General features: G+C 44.7%; 7 protein-coding genes across 7 annotated transcripts; 2 read left to right on the forward strand and 5 right to left on the reverse strand.

Annotated features, from left to right (window-relative positions):
* Positions 1–504: 504 nt before the first annotated feature.
* MELLADRAFT_113091 (uncharacterized protein) lies at positions 505–3526 on the forward strand (the record flags this gene model as incomplete). Its single annotated transcript, XM_007417724.1, has 8 exons — positions 505–587; positions 777–849; positions 1195–1315; positions 1356–1765; positions 1859–2077; positions 2561–3099; positions 3363–3436; positions 3507–3526. 8 exons carry the CDS (start codon positions 505–507, stop codon positions 3524–3526), a joined length of 1539 nt encoding a protein of 512 aa, XP_007417786.1.
* Positions 3527–3825: 299 nt separating this feature from the next.
* Positions 3826–4979, reverse strand: MELLADRAFT_68917 (uncharacterized protein; the record flags this gene model as incomplete). The annotated part of the gene is made up of 3 exons (XM_007417684.1): positions 3826–3930; positions 3998–4949; positions 4972–4979. 3 exons carry the CDS (start codon positions 4977–4979, stop codon positions 3826–3828), a joined length of 1065 nt encoding a protein of 354 aa, XP_007417746.1.
* Positions 4980–6177: 1198 nt separating this feature from the next.
* On the reverse strand, positions 6178–6543 carry MELLADRAFT_113093 (uncharacterized protein; the record flags this gene model as incomplete). Its single annotated transcript, XM_007417739.1, has 1 exon — positions 6178–6543. One exon carries the CDS (start codon positions 6541–6543, stop codon positions 6178–6180), a length of 366 nt encoding a protein of 121 aa, XP_007417801.1.
* A 3644-nt stretch (positions 6544–10187) lies between these two features.
* Positions 10188–11540, reverse strand: MELLADRAFT_113094 (uncharacterized protein; the record flags this gene model as incomplete). Its single annotated transcript, XM_007417738.1, has 2 exons — positions 10188–11257; positions 11333–11540. 2 exons carry the CDS (start codon positions 11538–11540, stop codon positions 10188–10190), a joined length of 1278 nt encoding a protein of 425 aa, XP_007417800.1.
* A 2109-nt stretch (positions 11541–13649) lies between these two features.
* MELLADRAFT_50812 (uncharacterized protein) lies at positions 13650–17085 on the forward strand (the record flags this gene model as incomplete). Its single annotated transcript, XM_007417678.1, has 8 exons — positions 13650–13780; positions 13881–13887; positions 13972–14045; positions 14137–14257; positions 14361–14800; positions 14918–15845; positions 15897–16280; positions 16377–17085. 8 exons carry the CDS (start codon positions 13757–13759, stop codon positions 16676–16678), a joined length of 2280 nt encoding a protein of 759 aa, XP_007417740.1.
* A 1005-nt stretch (positions 17086–18090) lies between these two features.
* Positions 18091–20446, reverse strand: MELLADRAFT_124208 (uncharacterized protein; the record flags this gene model as incomplete). Its single annotated transcript, XM_007417737.1, has 4 exons — positions 18091–18617; positions 18720–20102; positions 20179–20220; positions 20290–20446. The coding sequence occupies 4 exons, from the start codon at positions 20444–20446 to the stop codon at positions 18091–18093; spliced, it is 2109 nt and encodes a 702-aa protein (XP_007417799.1).
* A 1348-nt stretch (positions 20447–21794) lies between these two features.
* Positions 21795–24086, reverse strand: MELLADRAFT_124209 (uncharacterized protein; the record flags this gene model as incomplete). The annotated part of the gene is made up of 4 exons (XM_007417736.1): positions 21795–22657; positions 22741–23742; positions 23819–23860; positions 23930–24086. The coding sequence occupies 4 exons, from the start codon at positions 24084–24086 to the stop codon at positions 21795–21797; spliced, it is 2064 nt and encodes a 687-aa protein (XP_007417798.1).
* Between the last annotated feature and the right edge of the window lie 296 nt (positions 24087–24382).

Genomic DNA, 24382 nt, shown 5'->3' on the forward strand with positions numbered 1-24382 from the left:
GTTCGTTTGGGACTCTCCGTCTAACCCCCTCCATTGTTGCCGATGGGCAATGAACTCTTGATTGGTAAGGTCGAGTAAACAATTAAGAAACTGGAACACAGAGATTTGTTGGATTTGCATGAAATGAAAAGTGTGATAAGTTCTATCCACGAGTGAAGGTGGTTCCAGGTTCGGAGGCCGCGGTGATGATGAATGGAGCAAAAAAAGGAATGCGGACACAGACAAGCCTTCTGCTTGAATGGCCCCTATGATGTTGGAAAGAGCAGTCTGAGCTTCTGGAACACCGTCGATATGGTTTTGTTCGTTTGGTGGATCCATGCTGAGGGAATACGACTGTTACGAGTTGATTCCCTCGTAAACAGTGACCTGATAGTTATATTTATATATACTGCCATCCGCGGTTCCGGAACACGGACAAGTGTGGCCCCCCCATGTGGACAAGCATCTAACATTGGGGGACGCTTGCTTTACCAATCCAAAAACCACATCCGTATTGATTCGACTATGCCAGTTGGTCATAGGATGAAACACGTTGCCGATTGCGAACGCGCTCAGGTGGAGGGAGGGCGTATGACTCTAACACTTGGGTAAGACATTTAGCGCGACCGGAAGCTCGGTTGGGAGTAGATTGGGTACCAGAGTCCACCGGGTCATTGTTTGACTATGTCCCAATTTGGGATATTTGGCATAGAGATATCTTGATGGAACTATGGACTATAGTGAAAGACCGGATGCCTACTAGTCACGATCAAAAGAACTGTTTCAAAATATGACAGGTTAGCAGGTCTTTTGATTGTGACTATCAATGGCACCGGCGCCAGTGCAGCTTTTCAACTGGGCCAAAGGGAGGTTAGTTTGCACGATTGGCTATAATCGTGACAAGACTTGAGATTTGTCATGTGCAAGGGTGATATCAATCACCAGTGGGCAACACGGTACAGGCGTGTTCCACCAGCGGGTGGTTAGGATGATAAGAGGTCACACACTCACTTCACAATGCGCACCAGAAATAAATTTGGCATTTATTTCTGCTGTGTGACGGCCACATCCTTCGGAAAGCATGCCTGCCGCTATTCCAATGACTGTGCAGCATTGCCTGAAGATATGTGAACATCTGACGCAGCTAGAGTTCTCGCCAAAAGAATTCATGGTTACCTTTTTCTCTTCGCCTCATCCGGATTTGGTCTTCCGTAGACGCCTGATGAAAGGAGGGCTAGGTGCCAAATCGACACGGTCCATCGTGAAGAATCTAGGGAAATTGGCGTCCTCGTGTACCAAAGGCCAATCCGACTGGGAAAAACTTATTTTGGAGGAGGTGAGTGACCTCCTCTAAACTTCGAAGCTTCGTCACTAAGCGTGCCATGGTTTCCAGGCCTCCGAAATCGTGAATCGTCAGGAACCACCACGAGGGCATTATCCGGCTGGAGCGTATGTCAGCTCCAATCGTGTGACCCCAGATTTCTTTAGCAAGAGCGACGAAAGGCACCGCAAAGAACAAATCACGACCGGAATGAGCTTTCTTCATTCACTCATCCACCAAAAGCTCACGGTTGGTCTGAAGAAACCAGACACTGATCATATTGAAGATGATGAATCGAACCTTCCCGCGGAAAGAGGTCCTGAGGCTTCTAGCGAATCTTTGATGGCTCGTGACGGAAGCGATCCAATCCTGGATACTGTGGATGATGCTGCCATTATGTCGTTGGAGAACCTGGTTTTTCTAAACCCGACTCCGGCGGAACAAGCTGCCCACAAACTGGACACGGTGAGCAAATCATAACCCTATACAGAGCCTGGCAGGCTATGCTGAATCAAACACAGACCTCATTGATAATTGTGCGTTTCGTTCCGCGGGTAGATCCCCATCATGATTTGTGCTATGATTGCAAATGCATGTAACCGCCGGTGTAATGCAATCCCGCTCGCGAATGGATTGATGACGTTGGCCGGCGGAGTTTCATGTCGCGTAAACGAGTGGCTCCAAGCTTTCAGTATGACGATTTCCAGGCCTTCGATCCTCAAGGCGTTAGATCACCTTAGCTGTTTACAAGAAAAACGTATGATGGAACTGTTTAAAGTAAATCATAAATTAATGCCGCTCTTGTGCTATGACAACATCGACATCCAATTGCGAATTCATAACACCCGGATTGAAACCTCATCTCGCCTCTTCCATGGCACATGGGGTTTCTACTTCGTGATCCGGTCGTGTTTGCAGGAGAGCTGTACCCAAGAAGCCGCGAGCCTTGCTGGCTTTTTGGACTAGATGGCCAAGGCAAATCGTAAAGGGGTCGGTCTCTCATTGTTCACTCCGACTCCGTCGGAGAGCTGCCACTGGAATAAGGTCATCAAGTGTCAGCTTGCCAAAGTATTGAAAGAATACGTGAAACACATACCAGGGGCTCCTGAGCGCGCGCAACTGGCACCTATCAAGACGAAACCACCGCCAATAGATCCGATCCAAATGCACCGTCCAAACATTCATTTCTTACGAATGATGGACGCTCCTGATTCATCCGCAGAGGGGGTCTCTTGTGTGATCGACGAAGTCCTAACACAGATAGGGGTAAATCCCAAAAAATATGCTGAAGAGCTTTTGGTTGCCGCTGGTGACGTCGGGTCAAACCAACTCCTCGAAAGTCTCAGGGTCAAGCGATTCCCTCCCGTCAATGGAATGGAAGGATTAGAGTGGGTCCTTTCGGTTTTCGGAGGGGCCCACACCACTTGGAACTTTTCCAAAGCAATATGGTCTCTCCATTGGGGGAATGCCGACAACGGCAATGATACCGGCACATGGAGGTCTTCATTTGCCATTGGGGGCGAATATAAAAAACCAGAGGCGGCGCAAAGTTTCAATGCCATCATGCGTTCCATGCAGATGGTCCATAAGGCAAACCTACTCTTTATTATCACGTCAGTTTATTCCCGCGTTATGCTTAACGATGTTGGGACTTATCTCATTGGCCCAGGCCACGGCAGCCAGGTCATCAAGTCTAACAAACAGCTCGACTTGACCAAAACCTCCGACGTCGAAAACCTTTTGGACCTAGTTTGGAGTGACTATTTTGACGTTTCGGCTTTAGAACATGCCAGGACTGAGTGTGATCACACTCGATACAACTTGTTGTTAAGATTGCGTGATTTCGCGACCGTAGTTGAAGGACACGACGCCAGTCGCGCCGGAGACATTGGGCGAGTGATCGCGATGTGGAAGCGATGGGCCATAATGGCCCAAGGACTTCAAGGCCTATCGCACTACGCCAGGCACATCCCGCGCATGGTTTTACTTTTGGAGGAGGACTTACCTCCAAGCCTGTCACATGCTATAAAACATTCACTTCTCCTGCCCTTCAACGATAGAGATGCCCATTGGTTGGCCTTAGACGAGTTCCTAGAGGTGAACATTTTCTGGTTAAAGCAGGTCTTTGGCAACACGGTGAGTGACTTGCGCTTTGGTTCTATTGCTTTTCGAATATGCACGTGACTTCGAACCGCTGTGTGATCAGGGACATGGTACCGACATTGAGGCGCTCATGTATCGTATTTCCAATAACATCCCATTGGTAAGCACATAATGATTATATATTTCAAAAGGGGTTACATTAACTTGATCACGACTACAGTTAAGGAAGCTAATGAAGTTGCTCAAAGCCTTGTCGGGTCACAAGATCATTTACCAAAATAACCTCAACATCATTACGGATTCTTCGATAGAGTCTTTCTTGACGTATGCCAACAAGCATTTGTTGGGAGATCACACCTCCCGTCCTCCTGTCCCAGTCACTAACGTGTGGCGCACAGGCCTTCGCGCTATGATCAAGTTGATCAGAGCTGACACAATCGCGGGTCGATCATCCCGGTTTCAATGGGGGTTGGCGAATGTGATGTCGTCGTTTGAACAGGAGGAGTGCCCTGATGAGGTGTGAAATTCTGCATTGTAACCAAAGGGAAAATGATCAAATCATGAGTGTCATTGTCATAAGCCAAATCAACTCACTGCCGATGTTGATGACCTTCGTTTCGGATCCACTTCGGCTGGGTGACCTACGCCGATTCGCTTTGAGCCATGACTGGTCGCTCGCACATTGGTGGCACCAACAGCCGCGCGAGCCGCAGCCTGCAGTTCCAGTCGCCGCTGACGTTCTGCCGTCGCCGCATCCTTCGTCGCTTTTTTCTGAGCTTCCAACCTTTCTTTCTGCTGTAACTTTTGAAGCTTTTCCTCCATCTTTGCCTGTCTAATTCGGTCCTGCTCGGCCTTGCGAGTTTTTTTTGCCGGGGCTTTCGCGGCGTCCGCGCGTGTTTTGGCAAGGCTAGCTCCCTCAGTTGACTGGGCCGCTTTGCCCGGTCCGTTTGGTCGGTTGGAAGTGTGTCTTCGCTGAACGGCTTCATCCATAGCAGAAGATGTGTCCAGCTCGAGTTGCCACTTCAGGAACGTGTCGAACAAGCACGCAAATTGGCCCGGGGTCGATTCACTAGCTAAGACCAATCCCAAATCGCATGGTTTAGAGAACAGGTCGATGTTCTTGGCTAAGTCCCAGGCGAGGTCTCTTCCGAAGTAGTCCTCCGGTCCTAAGTCCCAGGGCTTGGGGAATTTACTCGTGAAGAACTCTGTAAACGCTAGATCCAAACGGGTAACGAGGCTCTCCAGGACATTGGATTTCAGTATTGGGTCATCAGGCCCACAGAGGAATGCCACAGGTGTCGATTCGACCGTAGGTGCGAGGGGAGCGTCAGGCAGGGAGGCTAGCAGATCCATAAGTCCTTCCTCACTCATCTTCAGTGCGTCATCGAAGTTTTCGGTGGTCAACGCAGGTTGCGCTAGCCATAGAGCTTCACCTTCTGCTGGTCGACAATTAGAGCAATCGCATTCTGGCATTCCAGCCACGCGCTGACGCTGGACTTCTTCTAGCACCACAATTTCTTGAGCATTGAGGGGTATGTATCTGTGACTATGTAAGATAGTCAGTTTACCAAGCCATGATCAATTGTAAATTATACTCAAGGTAGGGTTGAGTACGAACCTAAGATCCACCGCCAGTGCGACACGCAGGCAGACTGCAGTGATTGCTAAGGCGTCCATGCGGTCATCGTCTGACATGATTGTTGGAGTCACAAAATCTTTGATACTGTTCTTCCCGTTGGTTCGGTGATGTTCAACTAGCATCACTCCCAAACCTCGACGCCCATCCCTTCCGCAACGGCCGGACATCTGGATTAAGTTGCATGGATCTTGTCGTCCATATATAAACACCCGTTGTACGCGGTGCCAGTTCTGCCCTAGGCCTAAAGCCAAGGTGCAGCAAATCGTGGAGAGTTCCCCATTGACGAAACTTTTCACGGCCTGTTCTTTCGCCATCGGACCCGTTGTCGCATGGTACCAGCGTGCGAAATCCGAATGGCCATTCGCTGTTTCGTTGGAAAGCCCTCGAGAAGTGTTGATCATTTGGAGAAATTCCAAAGTAGCATTTTGTGTACCAGAATACAATAGAGTGGGAGGAATCGCGGAGTTGGAAACTATTGAGTGATGGGTGAATATCCCGCGCAAGCAATTCTTGAGAGGACATTTAAAAGATCGTCGTAGCAGTCGGATTTCCGGACGAGTGAGCTCGCCTCGAGTGAAACAAACATCTCGCATGTCCAGTTTGAGGTTGCGTATGATAGCCTGGACTTGTTGAGGTGGGCAAGTTGCAGTCATCAACAACAGTGGAAACCGGTCCGCCGAGAGGAATCTTCGAGCTAGGTCACCGTATGAAGGCCGGAAAGCTCCACCGTCCTGCACACGCACATGGCTTGCCAATCGTTTGGCTTCGCCAGTCTCAACAATGCCCCAACTGTACACCATATGTGCCTCATCTACGACGTTGAGGACCAGCCGCGCCTGGAAACGCGGATCGGTCCACATTTTGTCAAACACTTTGCTTGTCAGTGCAACCTCGGGGCTCTGCATTAAATCAATAACAATGACTCAGTACAACTCACGAGGTCAGTCATTCAGAGCTCAAGCACTTACCACATATCCAAATGCAAACTTTCCCTGCAGTATCGCGTCACAGTTCCCCTGCGTGCAGTTTGGGCCGTCCAGGTTGATCGCGGTAAGCCCAACAGCGGTTTTTTTGCTCACCTGTGAAAGGGTGAAACTGGTGTCAGGGCCATCCAACTACAATTTCCATGTGAAATTTAACTTGCCTGATCATCACCCAGGGATAGTAATGGGTTAATGCAGAGTACGACTGGTGAATATTTCGGGTCGTGTGCAAGGTAGAACATCTCTGGTACGTGGCTTTTGCCAAATCCAGTACCCGCAATTAAGAAACTTGTGCATCCATTGATTAGATCCACTATGGCTTTGTTCTGAGGGGGCCGAGCGCGGTATCCAAAGTGCGACTCAAAGTGTTCGTCCACAGCTAGAACATGGGTGGCTTCCGTGGTGTTAATGTATACGTCTCGCAGTTTTGGTTTGGCCGTGAGCGAGATGAGTCGACGTTCTTCCTGAGACTGGCTCATGAGAGCTGCGTTAGTCGCGGAATGACTCCTGCAAAGCATTGTTGAAGGTTCGGACGTTGGTGAGGGAAGGTGTACTTCACGTGAGGGTGTTGAAATCGCGTACTTGTTAATTTGCGCGTGCTAGCAGGTGGTGATACGTGAAACTGCAGTTTGCCAGAAACTTATTGAGAGTTTTGTGAGGACGCCTCAAAGTAATTGTGTGTTTCGGCCTGCTGTAAGGTATTTTGGGCCGCGCAGTCGCCCAATGTACATGAAATCCCCGGGGCCTGACCCCAAACGTCTTTTCCTAAATATTTCGTGAACTAGGATAGGTAATGAGAGGCCGAGGGTGTTCAATGGTGGCTATATGATGAGCGCGTGTTTTTCATTATCGAGTAAAACTGCCTTGATTAGCGAGGATCGTGAGTATGAGGATTGGCAGTTTTTTGAGAAACTAGAGAACTCGCGGGCAGGCCCGCAACAGTTTCACAGCTTCTAATCAGCGACCTCCCCAAATTTAAAAACAGTTATGTAGTGTTTAGGCTTCCGCCTTACTCTCCACATTATAAGTTCAACACGCTAAAGAATGGATTACAACCACAAGATCTTATCAAAACAAGAGCAAAGAACAACATGTACAGCATAATTTTTCGAAGTCCAGGTAATTTGCAAATACCTTTGTATCTACAATTCTCCCTTATTTACCAAGTGTAGTAATCCTGGGAAGCATACTATGCCTGCTTCTAGGTCCGTAAAAAATTCCACCACTTTTTCAAACTCCTCCTGGTCCATGTTCTTAACTATCATGCGCTTCGAAGTTTGAGTGTAGTACGGTAATCTTGAGGCCATATCCACGAGCGCTATGAAGTCCTTCATACCCGTCACATATAACCTGAAAACAGTCTACATTAACAACTATACATTTTCACGTAGAAAGTGAATTACCCGCCTGCAACTCACGTTTCCCACTCTTCTGGTACCTCGTCGTATCTGTTCGCCCCGATGTGGCTCAGTCGATTAATGTCCAACGGTATATGATTCCTGCTCTCCCAACAACTTGTGTGGTGGACCGTGGCACGGCGACTTTCAAGTACTGAAAAGAGGCACCTTATATAGACGAAAGTTGGCGGTTAAAAGCAACGATAGAGAAAAGCACACGGGTAACATAGTGCTTTCTAGAAATGACAACAATTGGAAACACAATTAGAGAAAAGTTGCACAAAGAGTGGCAGTCGTAGAGTCGAAAGGCAAGGGATATAACATCACACCTAAGAGACAAAGGAAGGCGCTGTTAGGCAATTATTCCCGAAAGGCGAAGTGTGAGGCAAAGCGAAAGCAATACGGAAGGACAATGTATATATAAGGAAAAGCAAAGCACGCGCGAAAGCGTGAGTTAGGAAAAGAAGCACAAGAACGAAAGGGAGGGGAGTGTTATACGGTGGCCCCGAGGCAAAATCGCCGCCACCCCTTTGTGTGATTTGCGATTTGTGATCTTTACTCGCATCATTCAAAAATGTCCCAGATACTTTCCTCACTGCTTCTCACTCATCCATTCAAAACCCCAGAAATCAATTCTATCTTGATGTAGACCACAACATACAAATCAAACCTTGCAAGTGCATCAGACGTGCGATTGGCAATTTTTCAAGACGAGGACATCCTAGACAAGCGATTGTCATCAATCCAAGGAAGCGACATCAATGATGAACTGGGAACTTCTATGGTATCTACTTATCATGAAATGGGACATAGGAGAGGCCTCTGAGGGCTTTGTGAAGCTAAGGAGAGGTGAGAATTGGTCGCCATCTCATCTCAATCAAATTTTGAAGATTCTACTTCGATCGTGTCGCTGCATACACTTGTGCCATCAAGGTACGCGTCTATCAGGGAGATTATCACCTCAAGAAACTTGATCGGCGACTCGATTTGGGGTAAGATCAATATTGAACATTAACTGCTTAGTGATCACCCATAGCAAAATGTAGGTTACTTCTGTCGATTCCAAAGTTCAGCCAACCGCATCAAAACATGGACCCAAAGCTTTACACCAGTGTTACATCAAATGCTGGGGCAATCTTCATTGTTCAAGTCTTTAGGAGAACACAGTTGAGTAGGACTTCTCCTCAAACTTATCAACTGTTGCTCTCAATCACCATGCTCACTCACTGAATTTCATATCATTGACTAATTTTCTCAAATTAGGATAAAGCCTTCCTCTTTGTTATTTAATCTCATTGTACTATATACTAAATAGATCCAAACTCTTGATAGATATTTTTGATACTTTGATCAGGATCACATTAACTGCTTTTGATTCACCCATGAAAAATAGCCAACCTATCTGATTTTGATTCTAATAACGGTTTTACTAGAGTCTCATGTGGTTTATTTACCATGATCCAGTTGTAAAACAGCAGAAGTCGACATATTCTTCAGATGAAGATGGTCATTTGATGCAGTTTCTTGAAGAAAAAATATCAAGTTGTCAGTCTCCAATTGATACAAAATGATAAGAGGCTGTGATTTATGGGTTCAACTCAATTTTGAGATTCAAACTTATTGTGTGTAATTTGAATTTTTGAGAGAAAAAAAAACGCGTTTAATCCGCTTTTGGATATCTGGGTCAGCAATCTATGACAGAGTGAAGGTTAAGAAAGTGGTATATAGTCAACACTGAGACTGAAGAATGCGCTGGGGACGTTTTTGAATGATGCAAGTAAAGATCACAAATCACAAAACGCAAAACGCAAATCACAGAAAGGGGTGGCGGTGATTTTGCCTCAGGGCCACCATAGTGTTAAGCAGAGCAGACAAAAACAATAGGAACTAAAACAGAGAAAGAAAAGCAAACTAAAACAGAGAAAGAAAAGCAGAGTTGGGAGAGAGGAACAATAAGAAACAACAAAAGATACAGATGAAAAGTGGAAGAGACACAAGTTAAGGGAGCGACTTCAAGATGAAAAAGTAGAAAAGCAACGCAGGGCAACAAGAACCGAATCGAAGAAGTGTACTGAACGGTACTTCATGCGAGTCGATTCGACGTATTTATATTTTAGATGCCCCGGCAGATCTCACGCCATTTTTTTGACATTAGATGTAAGTCCCTCGCTGGAGTTGGTGGTTAGGTCCAGCTTGGGACTTAGTTAAGTTTGCAAGGAGGACTGATTTTGCAATTGGTTTGTAGACAAAATTGGTGTGTGGTCACATACACCAAGAACTAGATGTAATCAGATCATGCGGGTTTCTAATGTTTTTGTTATACTCATGCTCATGTTTGGAACAAAGCACATCTTCATAAACCCAAAATTTTGATAGAACAACCGAGAAAGAAAAATGACGCAAAGACAACAGGCTTTAATAATTCAAATGGGGTGAGAGTGGTGATGGGAACAATTGGATATATCGACACATAAAGAGGTCCTGGCGTAATTAGTCACTGTGATAAGAGTTTGAAAGGGAGAGAAAAGAGAGAACTGAGAGGAGTACGGATATATTTGTTTATGAATCTATCACAAGGCAAACTTTTACAGCCACAATTCTGAATATGAAGAATATTCTGGCAGAAGCACATAATGTATTGATTCTAGGTCCACAATGCAATGACAGCAAATCGTAATTATAGTTATAAATTTATAAAGAGTGGCGATGTACATTGAATAGAGATATTTCTTTGATGATGTTTGCGAATCTGACTTCATGGACTCTCAAGATCTTTCGCCATAGTATTCTCGCCTTCGGTGCAAATTTTGTCTTCCGCTAGAACTCGTGGGTCGACGAGATGACCATCCTTCATCATAGTGTCGTACATTGTGAGATGTCCCGTTTGAATATCCCCTCGGTAGTTTCTGGGCGTAATCCGCCAATCTTGCAGCAAATTCTGGTTCACGAGATCTTATGTGCTCCCGGCGATATACGTATTCATTTGCTCTATTATTGGCTGGCTTACTGATTCTATCGGAGATGGGTGGCTGTCGAGCTGGATAACCCGTTTTCCTGCCAGGAATATGAATTGGCTCTCTCGTGTCCTGGTAAAGGCGCCTAGGTCGTGGTGTTTGATGGTGTGGTCTACCTCTAGAATCGAAACTTGCTGATGCTCTCATAGCAATACTTGAAGACCTAAGTGAAGCCGATGCCGCAATGCGATAACATTCTTTGAAGGAACTTTTTGAGAACCGATGCCACGAGGACTGAGGGTGTTGGGATCGCCTATATAACGCCCGTGTTCGAGCTTTCGACTCCCTGTAATCCTGGCTAGGAGTTCTAGCGATTCTACTCGCCAGTGCTTTGGTTGTTTCGATTTTAGGAGGATTTTGTTCCTTCTGCAACGCTGACACAGAATCCAACATTGGAGTATCGACTTCCACTTGAAAGGGATACTCTTCTTCCATTTCATATGATTCAGAGTAAGGCGGCGTGCAACATTCATCCAGACTATCAGGTAAGGGCGAGTCACATGTTCGTTGCTGGGTCGAAAACTCGTCCTCGTGGTGTCGGTCTTCGTATTCTTCAGCCATTTGATCGACAGGACCTGGACTCTTCCCAGTAGAGTAGTTCGACCCGTGTAGATGAGAAGTAAAATTTACTAGCGTTGGTGAGGAGAACTGGTCTTGCGCTTGGGTTTCCGAATAAAGTTCATCGCTTCCAGACACTGGAAATTCCTCGATCAAATTGCCATCAATGCTGTGATCGGGATAGAGTAGATGATTGAGAGTCTCGATGGTACGGTATGATTCTTGTAAAAGCTCTTCTAGCTCCTCCACTCTTTTTTTCAATCCTACAGACAACACACGTTGTTATCTTAGTATTTGTGGGTGAATCTGGTACCTATCACGGGTGAAGGGTTTCTCACCCTGGATTGTTTCATCATTGGTAAGAGAATCGGAGGAATATGTCTCTGGCATCTGCTGTAAAGGGGTCACGTCGCAATGATCCACACAATTGGATGCCGGGGTATGTTGTACTGGTTCTTCAGAGAGATCTATTGGCAAACATGGTTCGCACACTTCGTCGTGATTAACTTCTTCCTTTGTCTGTTCGAAACCCGCTGTGGTCGCCATTAATGTTGATGGCGATCGTAGTGGCGATCTGACTTGCGTGTTCAAGTTGAAAAGTTTTGAGGCTTGGCCGCGTCCTCACCTGGTGATTCCTGGCTGGCAAGGAAATTTAAGGATGCCGAAGGCTATAAAGCGTACAAGAAAACAATTAGGGTTATGTGAAGATCCTTTGACAATCACAAGGGATGAAAGCTATTGCCTGGAATTGAATCTCACCAACTACGAGGTCTCAAATAAATCACAGGAAAACTGTGGGGCTTTCAGAAAAGGACCACTCGGCGAATTTTATATATAGGTAAGAATGATAGAAGATGCGATTTGAAAGGATGTGATTTGTTGTCAGAAAACTATGCGGTAAGCCGAGACGTGAGGGGCTGATTGAAAGATAACAACTGATATAGGATCAAGATCAAGATCTGTTGCACTCAGAGTCGAACACTACGAGAATCACTGCACGCCACAGTCGATCAATACTAATAGATGTAACGAGGTTGGAGTGTACCAAAGGCATACCCTCATGAGCCTTAGCGAGGTCCTTGACGCTAACCCAAGCTTTGACGTAGCAATCATTATCACGATTATCAGCGCAGTGAAGGACGATTTTTTAAATGGGCCCGCTTGCTCTTGAATTGCTTGAAGCCATGGATGAAACGCGTGTTAAGATCTCATGTTGTACTATGAAGACTTGCGGTAACGTCTCATTCTTTGCAATCCCTGCAGTCATGCCAGCAGGCATCATAACATCGCAGACCGCACAGTGCCCTCTCTCATCCGAGGCATTGTTTCTGAAATTGATTATGGAGCGTGACTATCATTTGATCGGCATCGGCTTGTATTTCTTGCGTACGCATTCGATTGATGCCCCTCTGACCTGAAACATGCTTGCTATTGTACTACAACTTTATTTTTCTTCTTTTTTCGTCGGCAGTGGGACGATAAAATCCGGCCGCTGAGCCGCTGAGCCGGAATGGGCCATTGATGTTGCCCACAGATTAGCACACACAACTAGTCCTATGATTTGTTGTGATTCTTGAGAGCATACAAAGGGTTACAATCTTTCACTGTTTTTTATTCTTACTAGAAAGATGGTGTTCTGGAAAACAAAAAATATAGGAATGAACCCTCGCTCATCAGATTAAGAGCAGTGCCATGGTGTTGAGCTTGTCACCTTTACTCTCCAAGTACCAATCAGTTACTTATAGTTCTTCTCAATAACCTCTCGCGGTCTGTCCTTCCTTGCTATAGAAGGAAAAGGTAAACAGGACCCGAATGGGTTCAAATGAATCCAGATTGGCCGTGTTGTGCATTGAAGTATAGCAGAAAACAATCAGATTATGTTTTTTGTCATGTACGAGTAAAATTACCTTCATATATCTATCACTCTCCTTCATGCCCTCTTGTGTCGTTTCAAAAAAAATGAAATTATCTCTAATCTGAGGATGAGATGGAGAAGCTTATAATTCCTTGGGTCGGATGTACAAATCAACATGACATGTAGCTGACAGCAAGATGTCTATTGAAGGGAATGTTCATACACTCAAAAGCTGCTCTCACCCCTTCGTCCAATATTTGACTGATAATTCCATGATGAGGAAACCAATAAATTTTGCCTTTGCTGTGGAAGGTTCCAAGAAGACTTTGACACCCAACAAGACACAATTTTTCTGGACAAATGGGGATAAGATGTGCCAAGACAGGAGAGTAGAAAAATGTTACCCTGTTCAGACAACAAGAGAGTGCAAGTCCATTTCAGCAAAGCTACAAGTGAAGCCACCTTGTGACTTCTTATCAGTGGTTTTGCTGCATAAGATGACTGCTTGAAAATAAGTTGATTGCATCAAGAAGAGGACGATGCAGTAGTACCTTGGGGTTGACTCCTGATTGAAGGAACATCACAAATAGTTGGATGGAGGTCCTTGGAGGAGGTTATGGTGAGTCAAAGTGAAAGAATTGATATGTAAAAGTGATATGTTATTGTGATAGGGTACCCCCTTGCTGTGTGAATGTGTGTGTGTGTAAATAAAAGATCATCGATTGTCATTTCAACCGAAGAGTCTGCTGAGTGCTGAGTTCAGTTTACTATTTTCTCATTTCTCATTTCATTTCATCAGCAACCATCTGGAAAGTTATCGACTCAACTTATCATCATTCTTCATTCACTATTCTTCTAAAATATCTAAAACTATCTTCATCAAGACTTCACCATAAACTTATTCCAAATGACAACCGTAGTCATCTTCAAGGTACGTGGCTTGTTTATGTGCTTCGTCTGCTTTACCTACTCTCTTCTGATTCATCAACATCCTTTACCTTCAAAATCACCATCCATGGTATTTAATCCAGGCTACCTATTCAGGTTAGACTCTTTTTAGGCATTCCCGATTGGTCAGAACTCCCTCAATCGCGCTAATAAAGCGACTTTCTATTCATTCTCATTTAGGGGTTCCGGTGTTCGAGATGCCATGTAAAGGTGTAGCGGTGATGAGGCGACGTAATGATTCATGGCTGGTCAGCTCCTTCAAAATCCTTTTATAAATCCCCCTGGTGGTATCCCGATCGATTTTCAACACATTAGCTCAACTCTCTTTGGAATCCTTAGAACGCAACCCAAATTCTCAAAGTAGCAGGCTTCGATAAACCTCAAAGAACGAGAGTACTTGAACGAGAGGTTCAAAAAGGCACACATGAAAAGATTCAGGGTGGTTACGGAAAATATCAGGGTGAGCTTGGATACTTTTTCATGACTTTAGACGTTCCGGAATACGCTCAATGTTGACTTTGGTGAAATCTCCAATCGTCCGCGTCACTTTCAATGACAAAAAGGAACCTGGGTACCCTTCGAACGAGGTGTAGAGCTCGCGAAGCAATATGGTGTCGATCACCTCTTAGCCCCTATTACGGATTATCAACCTTCCGCGAACGAGTCACCGCCTTTAGCACCTAAACATGTCACCGCCCCTTCAAGCCGAGCAAAGACCTCTAAAGCGGCAGCAGCAGCAGCGCGCGCAAATGCGGCCACTCTTGGCTCCAAGTTGCCAGCGATAGGTGGAAGCGGTAGGAAAACGAACAATTCAAGGTCGAATTTTGATTCGGATAGCGATAGGAGCTTCAGTGTGACTCCTCTACGCGATCCACCCGTAGGTACTGTTAATTGGCAAGTCCCAAGCCAGCCGAACCGATCTATAAGCGCGACTTACAGTCAGACTAAGATGAATGTGAGCACACCTGATGTTCCCCTCGAAGCAGAACATCTCGGTGAACCGGTCAGGTCAGTCATTCACCATTTGAGCATGTATTGAACGTCGCATCTAACCCCAGATCAATTTGGAACTCGCTTTGCTAGAACGCCAACACCAGCCGAAGAGCTTTGGTTAGCGCAGCAAGCTGCGGGAGCCAGTCGCAATAAGGGCAAGGCGCGAGAGACCGAGGAGCAGTACGAAGAAATCAACGTTCAACGTGGCAAGCGAAAATACGAAGATGAACCTGTAGCAGAAGAGGGTTACAACGATGTTCTTGATGACAGTTATACCGACGAAAACGGGAACGATCCTGCGTCATCTAAATACGCTAGAGCCATCTTGGATTACTTTGTCTCTGAGTCAGGGGAGATACCCGATTTCTTGATCCACCCTCCCAATGACTTTGATCCGAATGTGATCATTGATGATGATGGACACACAGCCTTGCATTGGGCTTGCGCTATGGGTCGAACTAAGATTGTGGAACTCTTGCTGGCTTGTGGAGCAGAAATCTTTCGCGCGAATCACGTTGGTCAAACGGCTCTCATGCGCGCTGTGATGTTCACCAACAACCACGATCTCGGCAAATTTCCTGAGCTCTTCGAGGTTTTGAATCAGTCTACCATCAACATCGATAGGAACGATCGAACTGTGTTTCATTATGTAGTTGATATTGCTCTACAGAAAGGCAAAGTGCATGCTGCCCGATACTATCTCGAGACGATTCTCAACAGGCTGTCGGAATACCCTAAAGAATTGGCCGATATTTTGAACTTTCAAGATGAGGATGGAGAAACGGCCTTAACGCTGGCTGCAAGATCAAGAAGCAAACGACTGGTCAAAATCTTACTCGATCATGGTGCCAATCCAAAAATAGGAAATCGTGAAGGGAAAACAGCGGAAGATTATATCCTTGAAGACGAGAAATTTCAGGGAGTGCCAATGGCTCAATACCTTACTAATCCAAATGGACTTGAGCTACATTCCTCGGATACACAGTCTAGCATGCTTACAGGGATGCCACCTCCTCCCTGTCCAGATCCGTACATCATACCGGCTTTGATTCCCGGTCCATCAAGTTATCAATCCCGATCACATCCCTCTAAGACAGGACAGAGAGTAATGGACGAAGCGATGCCTCAGATGGTCCAAATGATCGAATCACTAGCAGCTAGCTTTGATTCGACGCTAAACGAGAAAGAGCACGACTTGAACCATGCCAATGGCTTACTGAACGGGATTCAATCTGAATTAGCGGAAGGTCAACAGAAGCTTACCAACTATCAAGCTCTACTAGCTGACTTTAGCGATAAGAGATCCGAACAGGCTAGGCTGGAAGCTGAATTGAATGAAAAGATGAGTAAACGGTATCGGTTTGGGTGGGAGAAGTATGTGAGAGATGAGGAGGAACGAGAGAAGATATTTAAAGAGCAACAACATTCGCTCACGCAACAGATTCAAACATCAGAACAACAGTCTGGCTCAGGCACCAATATCAACCTTCGTGCTCATCATCAAAATCTTACTTCTGGTTTGCGCTCACTGGAAGATGGAAACGCTGATTTGCTACAACTTTTGGCGATGCCAAATGATGTGGAAGGTGAATGTGATCGAGTGCGAGCTAATTTAATGAGTTTACGTGATGAACGGGCGGAACTTTTTCGAGAATTTATCAATCTATCAAGTGAAAATGTTCCAAGTGATGAGAGAGGTGAAGGATCCGCAACTGCTAATAGGCTGAACGATTATCGAAGACTGATTAGCATAGGATGTGGAGGCATTGGTTTAGATGAAGTGGATGAAGTGATTGAGAGCCTGAGTGAAGGTATAGATTTTCCTGTTTCTGACTTACTGGCAAGCAACGTACCGGGCGAGCAAGTGGGTAGCGTTAGCTTGTCGTAGATGGGACCCCCTCCAACGTCGAACATCACCCTGATCCGGATTGGCAACAGCCTCGTACAGTTCAATGATACCATACATCCCACAGCTTCCAGTCTCTTTCAGATACTTCACATTGAACATCCTTCGTGACTCGTCGGTTCGAGAAATGTAGTTTTACCATTTCATCAAGCGGTCGGATCCCTTTTCCAAGATCACATTGCCACTAATAAAGACATTAGACCTCAACTCTTTCTTATCTTCATTCACCATAATAGAGACATTCTAGATGTCAAACTGTTCATGTAAACGTCGTTGCCATTCTTTCTTTTTATCAATGTTATTTAAGTGACCAATCTGTGTTGTATATCATCATATGTTGTTGTGATTGTTATGTACTTGGGGAATATATAGAAAAGGAGAGAGAAAGGAAAGGATTGACGATTTGAGAGATCAATGAGTTTTGCTACACTTGAGTTTATTTTGGACGAGATGTCCTTCTACTGTTTTCTTACAATACATCATATACTATCAGCTTGGCAGGAAAAACGGAAGAGAAGTACGGGTCTTTGTGGCCTGAAAAGTGCTGTTCTATGCAGAAGAATGAGCCTTCTTCTAGCATCACCGTTTGAAAGCTGAATGCAGTTGAACAGATGTATAAGACTTTCTACTCTCTTATGTTATTAACAAGGTCCTTTCAACTTTTTCCCTTTTCTCCATAGACAGTTTTTTGGCTTATGGGATTATTTGTTCAATGTCTTTATACCTTTCAAGGTTACATGATGGAGATGGATCATTAGGTGCACTAGGTGGAAGCTGTTCTTTGATATTTTGCATTTGAGCATGATGAAGGATCACCACCACTTGAAAATCTTGAAACAGGTTTATCACCTGCCTGGGATCAGCAAACTTTGGATCAACAGGATGAAGACTTCAAAATTTCAGAATACCCTAATTATGGTATCACTCTCCCTACAGGATGAAATTGAAAATTTTCTGCCTTGTTACTCACTCATCACGTTCGAATCTCAAACTCACATCCACAACAAATCTCACAGGGAGGAAAAGTCAAGTACCAAAAAAACTGCTGAATTTTCAATGACTCGTGTATGAAAGTGTCGAAAATTACGCGAGAAAAAAATGGATGGGATAACAATTCAAGGTACTAACAAGGTACTAAAGACACAACATAAGAATCCTTAAAAAACACATTGAAAAAGACAGTCTACGCAGGAAGGATTTGTGCATATGGAGCCATCAAATGATACCCACATTGAGCCACGTTATAAGTAAAATGAACGTGATGTAGTGCGGGAAAGTGGATCAAGAATTAATCCACCCTTGGATTGAGTTTCAGCCGGGTCATCAGCTGAGTCTTTACCGCCTTTGAAAGCTGGTTATTTCACGTTTTGGGTTGGAAAAGTTGAGCTTTTGCTTCAGCTGGGGATGTGATTGGGCCCAAGGAGCGGAGTCGTCTCTGACTCTGAGGAAACTGTATCACTTCTATACCGGCTCCACCATCTATTGGTAAAGGCTGTGTTTTGCACTTTCTTTCTAAGTCGTGGTAGCCATGATGTCCAGGATCCTTGAGATAGGCTGGGAGTCTCACCTGATGAAGCTTGATCGCTCCAGCCAGGTCCTCGGACACCGGAAGGGGGTTCTGCTCTCAAGTCAGCATTACCTGAGGTATCTACACCTTTAACAGATGTAGCTTCAACTTCTGGTTGTTTTGGAACTTCAGGTGTATGTTTGCCTGGCTTAACTAGGTTCTGCTCTGATTGATATGCAGGTTTGGTCTTTGGTGTTGATTCAGGGACTGTCTTTTGTGTTGGTCCGTCTACGGCTGATGGCTTTGCTGTTGTGGTCGCTTCTTTGTTCTGATGTCCTTTCCTTTCACGTCCAAAAAACCAATCCAAGATCTTTTGCATAAACCTTTTAAACGACCAACCCGGATATCTCAAGTCTGCAGGATTTTGGGTTACGGGTCAAAATAATAATTAGCTTCAATCCTTCAAAACAAGAGCTTGATAAGTGTAATCTTGATAATACAGAAGTCCTTTCTTACCTGCAGATTCCAAAATCTTGTTACGTTTGAATATTTTATCAGCACTTCTTATTGCGTTATTTTTGGCATTTCGAGTAGTTTTTTCCCACGACTTGATCGCAAACGCAGCTTTTTTAATCTCAGGATCTTTGAGGGCCTTTGCTTCTTTGACAAATTGTCTCTCAGCTTGTTTTATGACTTCAGGATCAGTCGATTCTGCTGTTGCATGTGGATCCAGTTTTTTAATTATGCTACGCATCCTCCCATTGAACTTCTCCTCACCCTTAATCTTCTTGAATCTTTCCAAGACTTTCGGATACAACTCGTTGAACTTTTGAGCTGCTTGTTTTTCATAGAACATCCAATCATCAAGATTTTGTGCCACAGTTTCGTCAAAAAATGCTGCCTTTCTCACATATTCGGCATCGGTGAGCTTGGCAAGGGCTCCTGGTGCGAGTGATTCACTAGAAATAAGCTTCTGTGCATCCTCATAGGCGAGGTTGAAAGCTTGGTCGTAAGTTGATTTGGCCGTCTGCAGTTTCGTGTATCTCGTTCTGAATTCGGTGCCTAGGTCCGATGCTCCCGCTTTTTTGATGAAATCTTTTTCAAGCGAGTTTCGTATATTTTGGGAGAACGTTGTGAAATATTCCTGAGAGAATTTACCCTTCGATACAAGCACTTCATTCCTCTTCTTGACCAAATTCTCAATATCTAAATCAATGCGATCTGCACTTTCACCTGCAGCCGCGTAGAAAGCATCTTTTTGAGCCGAGTAATAATTTCGTGCGAGGTCGTCCAACTTTCTGGTATTTTTACGCACATTGACATCCCTCTCTGAAATGTATCGGAGAAGTTCATAAGGAGGGAGTTTTTGCACTTCAGCTGGCTTGAGATATTTAAAATCTATACGGAAAGCCTTGCCGAGTCCTTTTGCAAATATTGGAGGTAGATCAGGCGCTCCCGGCGCTTCCAAATTTGTAGTTCGTTGAGGATATTTGAGTGGATTATTTTCCATGTTCAACTTTTCGTAATCTTGCTTGACTCGAGCCCAAATTTCAAGGCGTTCGGCGCCACTCTTGAGACTCTGCAGTATTTTTCCATCTTCTCCGCCAGAACCTCCAGTGGAAGGACTACCCTTCTTGTCTAGAGGTTCAGCTGAGACATCTTTGGATTTTGGGGGTTGCTCAGAGCTTTTGGTGCCCTCGTGCACTGGTGGAGTGGACTTGGAGTCATCAACTTGACTAGCCAACAATCTTACATCCGCACCAGAGAGATCATTCTTTGGCTGTTCACGGAGTGCGTCAAGACTATTAAGGTGACCATTGCCCATGGCCCCGGCAACTTCTGAATCCTCTAAGCCGGTCTTTGGACGTTTAACAACCGCGGTGGTTCCAATGTTTCTACCTATGAAGCGTCAAATACGTTTGGTTTCAGCTATCACCTCAAAACCAGGTATAAAATCTAATAAGAGTTCCATCACCATCTGGGGTTTGATGCGAGAAATCACTGGATACTTGAAGAACTGTTCAAGTCATGAATCAGATAGAGAATAAGCTAATGTTCAGCAATTGGAACTAGCTGTTGTACACACCATCATCCCCATGGGCAGTAGCTCCAAGAATTTTGGCGTCTTCAGCAGCACATAGTGCGTTAGACATAGGGTGTCCCGTAACACAGAACTTCAGATTGGAAATGGTCCATAGAAGCAATATGTCCTTCAAGGTTGACTTCCAAAGGATCTTCATCATGAGTGCTTTGGCACTGATTTCTTTTCGAAGATATATTACGCCTTAGAAGTATGGATCAGTACAAAGAGTATATATGTGTTAAGGGTGTATTACAGGCTGATATTGTCAACTGGAGCCAGATGAATTGGAGTCAAGGTAATGGATGTATTTGAAAGGAACTGAAATATATTTGAAGTTGTGAAATATAGAAGAGTAAATGATCAAAGACCTTGGTTAATACTTTGAAAGTTTACGCGAATTGCCAAGTATAAGTAACGATTCGGAATTGAAGTGGGCAAAAAGAACAGAGGGACCGTATATAAGCTAGTTTTAAGAAGTCTCTTGAAAAAAGAACAAACAAAAGATATAGAGAAGTTACAAGCCAAGATGGACAGAAGTTGAGCTGGCGCTTGATGTAATGACATGAGATAAGGAGTGCTGCGTACTTCAGCTGAGGCTTGAAACGCAGCGAAGCGAACCAACTGAATGTCAACAAAACTCGTTTTACGCCAAGCTGTCTCATGATTCCTCGTCGCGACAACTGACAACCATACTCAGCGATGTCGCATCGACAGATGTAGGCTATCCATGCGCAATTAGCTGATCAAGTCCGATATGACTTTATGTTTCAGTGATGTGTATGTCTTTTTTGAGCGAGCTTGTTGGAGCCTCACAGAATCTCAAGACGTGAATCCCTAGGAAAACTCTAGTCCGGGACGGCTCACAGCTGGGGATTGTGCTCATCGCAACAGTCCATCCTCGTTACGAGGGTAGCTTTCACTTCTGACAACGTCGTCCACTGAAGTGTTCAGATGCATTTCAAGATAATCTCGTCAATCTTTTGGACATTCTTGGGCTTTTTCTACCAAACCTTGAGGGATATCTTGACCTGCGTCTATCTGACCACAATTCCGAGAAAGAATGCTTAATATCCAGTAACTGATGTATACAAGTGTTACAGTCAATTTCACAAAGCTTGGAAAGAATTCCACGCCAATTTGCCCAAGTTTGGCGGGCAAAAGTTTCCAAGCTTTCTGCAATCGACTGTATAAACGTTGCGAGAAGAAAAATGAATGATATAAAAAAGTGAGCGTGGTAAAGGAAAAAGAGAAGAGTCCTCTGATAAAAGAATCAATGTGATGGAAAATTTACGCAAGAGTAATGTATATGGTGTCATCAAAAGTTAAATCTACATCCTGATAGATGCATGCTGTGAGATAAACCTTATGCACTGTGGAGAATTGGACGACAAATCATTCCACCGCTTGATCAAGTGTCAGCGCTTTGTCAACTGAACTTGGGGCGCCTTTGAAAGCTGGTGGTTTCATGTTGTGGTGTGGACAGGTTGGACTTTCTCTTCAGCAGGCGGTCAGAATGGACCCAAGTAGTTGTCATCTGGGTCTGGAGCCTTTCCTGAGGGAGGTCTATTGCTTCTGAACCATGAAAACCATCCATTGGGAGAGGCCGCGTTTTGAACAGATTGAGCTTCGTTCTCTACAGGTTGGACTTTAATTTTCTCTTCAGCGGGCCGTGAGAATGGACCCAAGTAGTTATCGTCTGGGTCTAGAGCCTTTTCTGAGGGAGGTCTATTGCTCCTGAACCGGGAAAGCCATCCATTGGGAGAGGCCGTGTTTTGAACAGATTGAGCTTCGTTCTCCACCGGTTGGACTTTCTTTCCGGACCACGGTAGCCATGATTCCCAATATCCTGGAGATCGGTTGGGGCTCTCGGCTGATGAGGCTTGTTTGGTCCAGCTAGAGGGCCAGAATCTGTAGGCACGGGAAGGGTTTTCTTTCAGTTCAGCATCACCTGGGGTATTTACACTTTTGCCAGATGTCGAAGCTTCAGGTGTGTGTTTGCCCGGGCTAACTAAGTCCTTCTCCAATTGATCCGCAGGTTTGGTAACATCCTTTGTTGCTGCTTCAGAGGCGCCTACTGGTCTATCTCCTGTTGTTGTCTTGACTTTTGTAGTCTTCTGTTTGCTTTGCTGTCCTTGAGAAGGGTTTTCTTTCAGTCCAGCACCACCTGGGGTCTTTACACCTTTGCCAGATGTTGCTTCAACTGCTGGTTGTTTTGAAACTTTAGGTGTGTGTTTGCCCGGGCTACCTAAGTTCTTCACGCTTGTAGTCGATGTTTTGTTTTGTTGTCCTTTTCTCCCAAGCCTGAAAATCCAAGCAAAGATCTTTTTGAAAAACTTTGTAAACGACCAACCTGTGTGCTTATATCTCAAGGCTTTAGCATTTGAGGTTAGGGGTTAGAATGAGTTAGCTTCAATCAACCAAGAATCTTGTGATAAAGCAGGGGTCCCTTCTTACCTGAAGATTCCAACAGCTTATTACGTTTGAAGAATTGATCAGCACTTCTTAAAGCAGCACTCTCAGCTTTTGCAGCACTTTGTTCAGCAAGTTTGATTGCAAGAACAGCACGTTGAAGTCCTTCATCTTTTAGATTCTTTGCTTGCTCCTTTATGAACTCCTTTTGAGCAGCCAACTCTATTGTTGATTCTGAATCCGTTGATCCTCCTCTTCCTTTACTGCCTTTCAATATTTGGGTTATGGCCCCCATCCTCTCATCAAATAGCGCATCACCATTACTTTTTATGAAGGTGGTTTTTGCTTCCCCAAACCATCTACTTCTTAAGTCACGTAGATATTCTTCCGCACTCATCCACTTGTTATAGTTTTGAAGCACCTTTTTGTCAGATGCTGCTGCTTGCTTTATGTATTGCGTATTTGAGAGCTTTGAGAGTGCTTCTGGTGTAAGCAGTCCTTTGGATGCTACCGAAGTTGTAGGCTTTTTATTTTTTGGAGTAGATTTGACTGGATTTTCTTTGGTGTCCTTCACGCTGGAAGGTTGAGCATCCTTCACGCTGGGAGGTTGAGTATCCTTCACACTGGGAGGTTGAGCATCCTTCAAATTTGCCTTGGAAGCTTCCAAAGTACTGTGAGCTGCTGAGGTCTCTTTGCTATCTTGCCCAGGAATCTTCGACCCTTGCCCATTTGCTGCTTCAGGATTTTGAGTTGCAGGTTTGACACTTTCATCTACATGAGGAGATTTATCAGGGATATCTTCAACCGGTCCTTTGTTGGGTTCCATGGGTTGCTTGGAGCTTTTTGAGATCTTGGGCATTGGTTCAGTAAACTTGGAGTCATCGACTTGACTGGCCAACAATTTTCCATCTGAGCCAGATAAATTTGGCTGTTCATGGAGTGCGTCAAGACTATTAAGGTGACCCTTCCCCATGGCCCCGGCAACTTCTGAATCCTCTAAGCCGGTCTTTGGACGTTTGACAGCTGCAGTGGCTCCAATGTTTCTACCTATGAAGTGTCAAATACGTTTGATTTCAGCTATCACATCAAAACAAGGTATCAAATCTAATGAGAGTTCCATCACCATCTGGGGTTTGATGCGAGAAAGCACTGGATACTTGAAGAACTGTTCAAGTCATTAATCAGATAGAGAATAAACTAATGTTCAGAAACTGGAACTCTCTGTTGTACACACCATCATCCCCATGGGAAGTAGCTCCAAGACTTTTGGCGTCTTCAGCAACACGTAGTGCGTTAGTCATAGGGTGTCCCTTAACACAAAACTTCAGATTGAAGATGGCCCATAGAAAAAATACGTCTTTTAAGTTTGACTTTGAAAAGATCCTCATCATGAGGGATTTGAGGCCGATTTCGTTCCTGGATAGGTTTTCTTCTTACTGTTAGGGATCACTGGACATGTACTAGATGCGGTAAAAGTCTATTATAACAGACCAATCACTATTTGAAGCGGGAGGTGGAAAAGGGGAAAGTATTGAATTTATTCGACCAGGAGATGTAAGACTTTCCAAGTTGAGCAAGGTAGATGCGTAAACAATTGAAGACCTTGGTTGATAGTTTGAAATAAATAATAAATAACAATTTTAGTGATGAAGTGACGAAAAAAGAACAAAACAACCAGATGTACTAG

The sequence above is a fragment of the Melampsora larici-populina genome (assembly GCF_000204055.1).
Source record: "Melampsora larici-populina 98AG31 unplaced genomic scaffold MELLAscaffold_77, whole genome shotgun sequence".
NCBI classification, from domain to species: domain Eukaryota; kingdom Fungi; phylum Basidiomycota; class Pucciniomycetes; order Pucciniales; family Melampsoraceae; genus Melampsora; species Melampsora laricis-populina.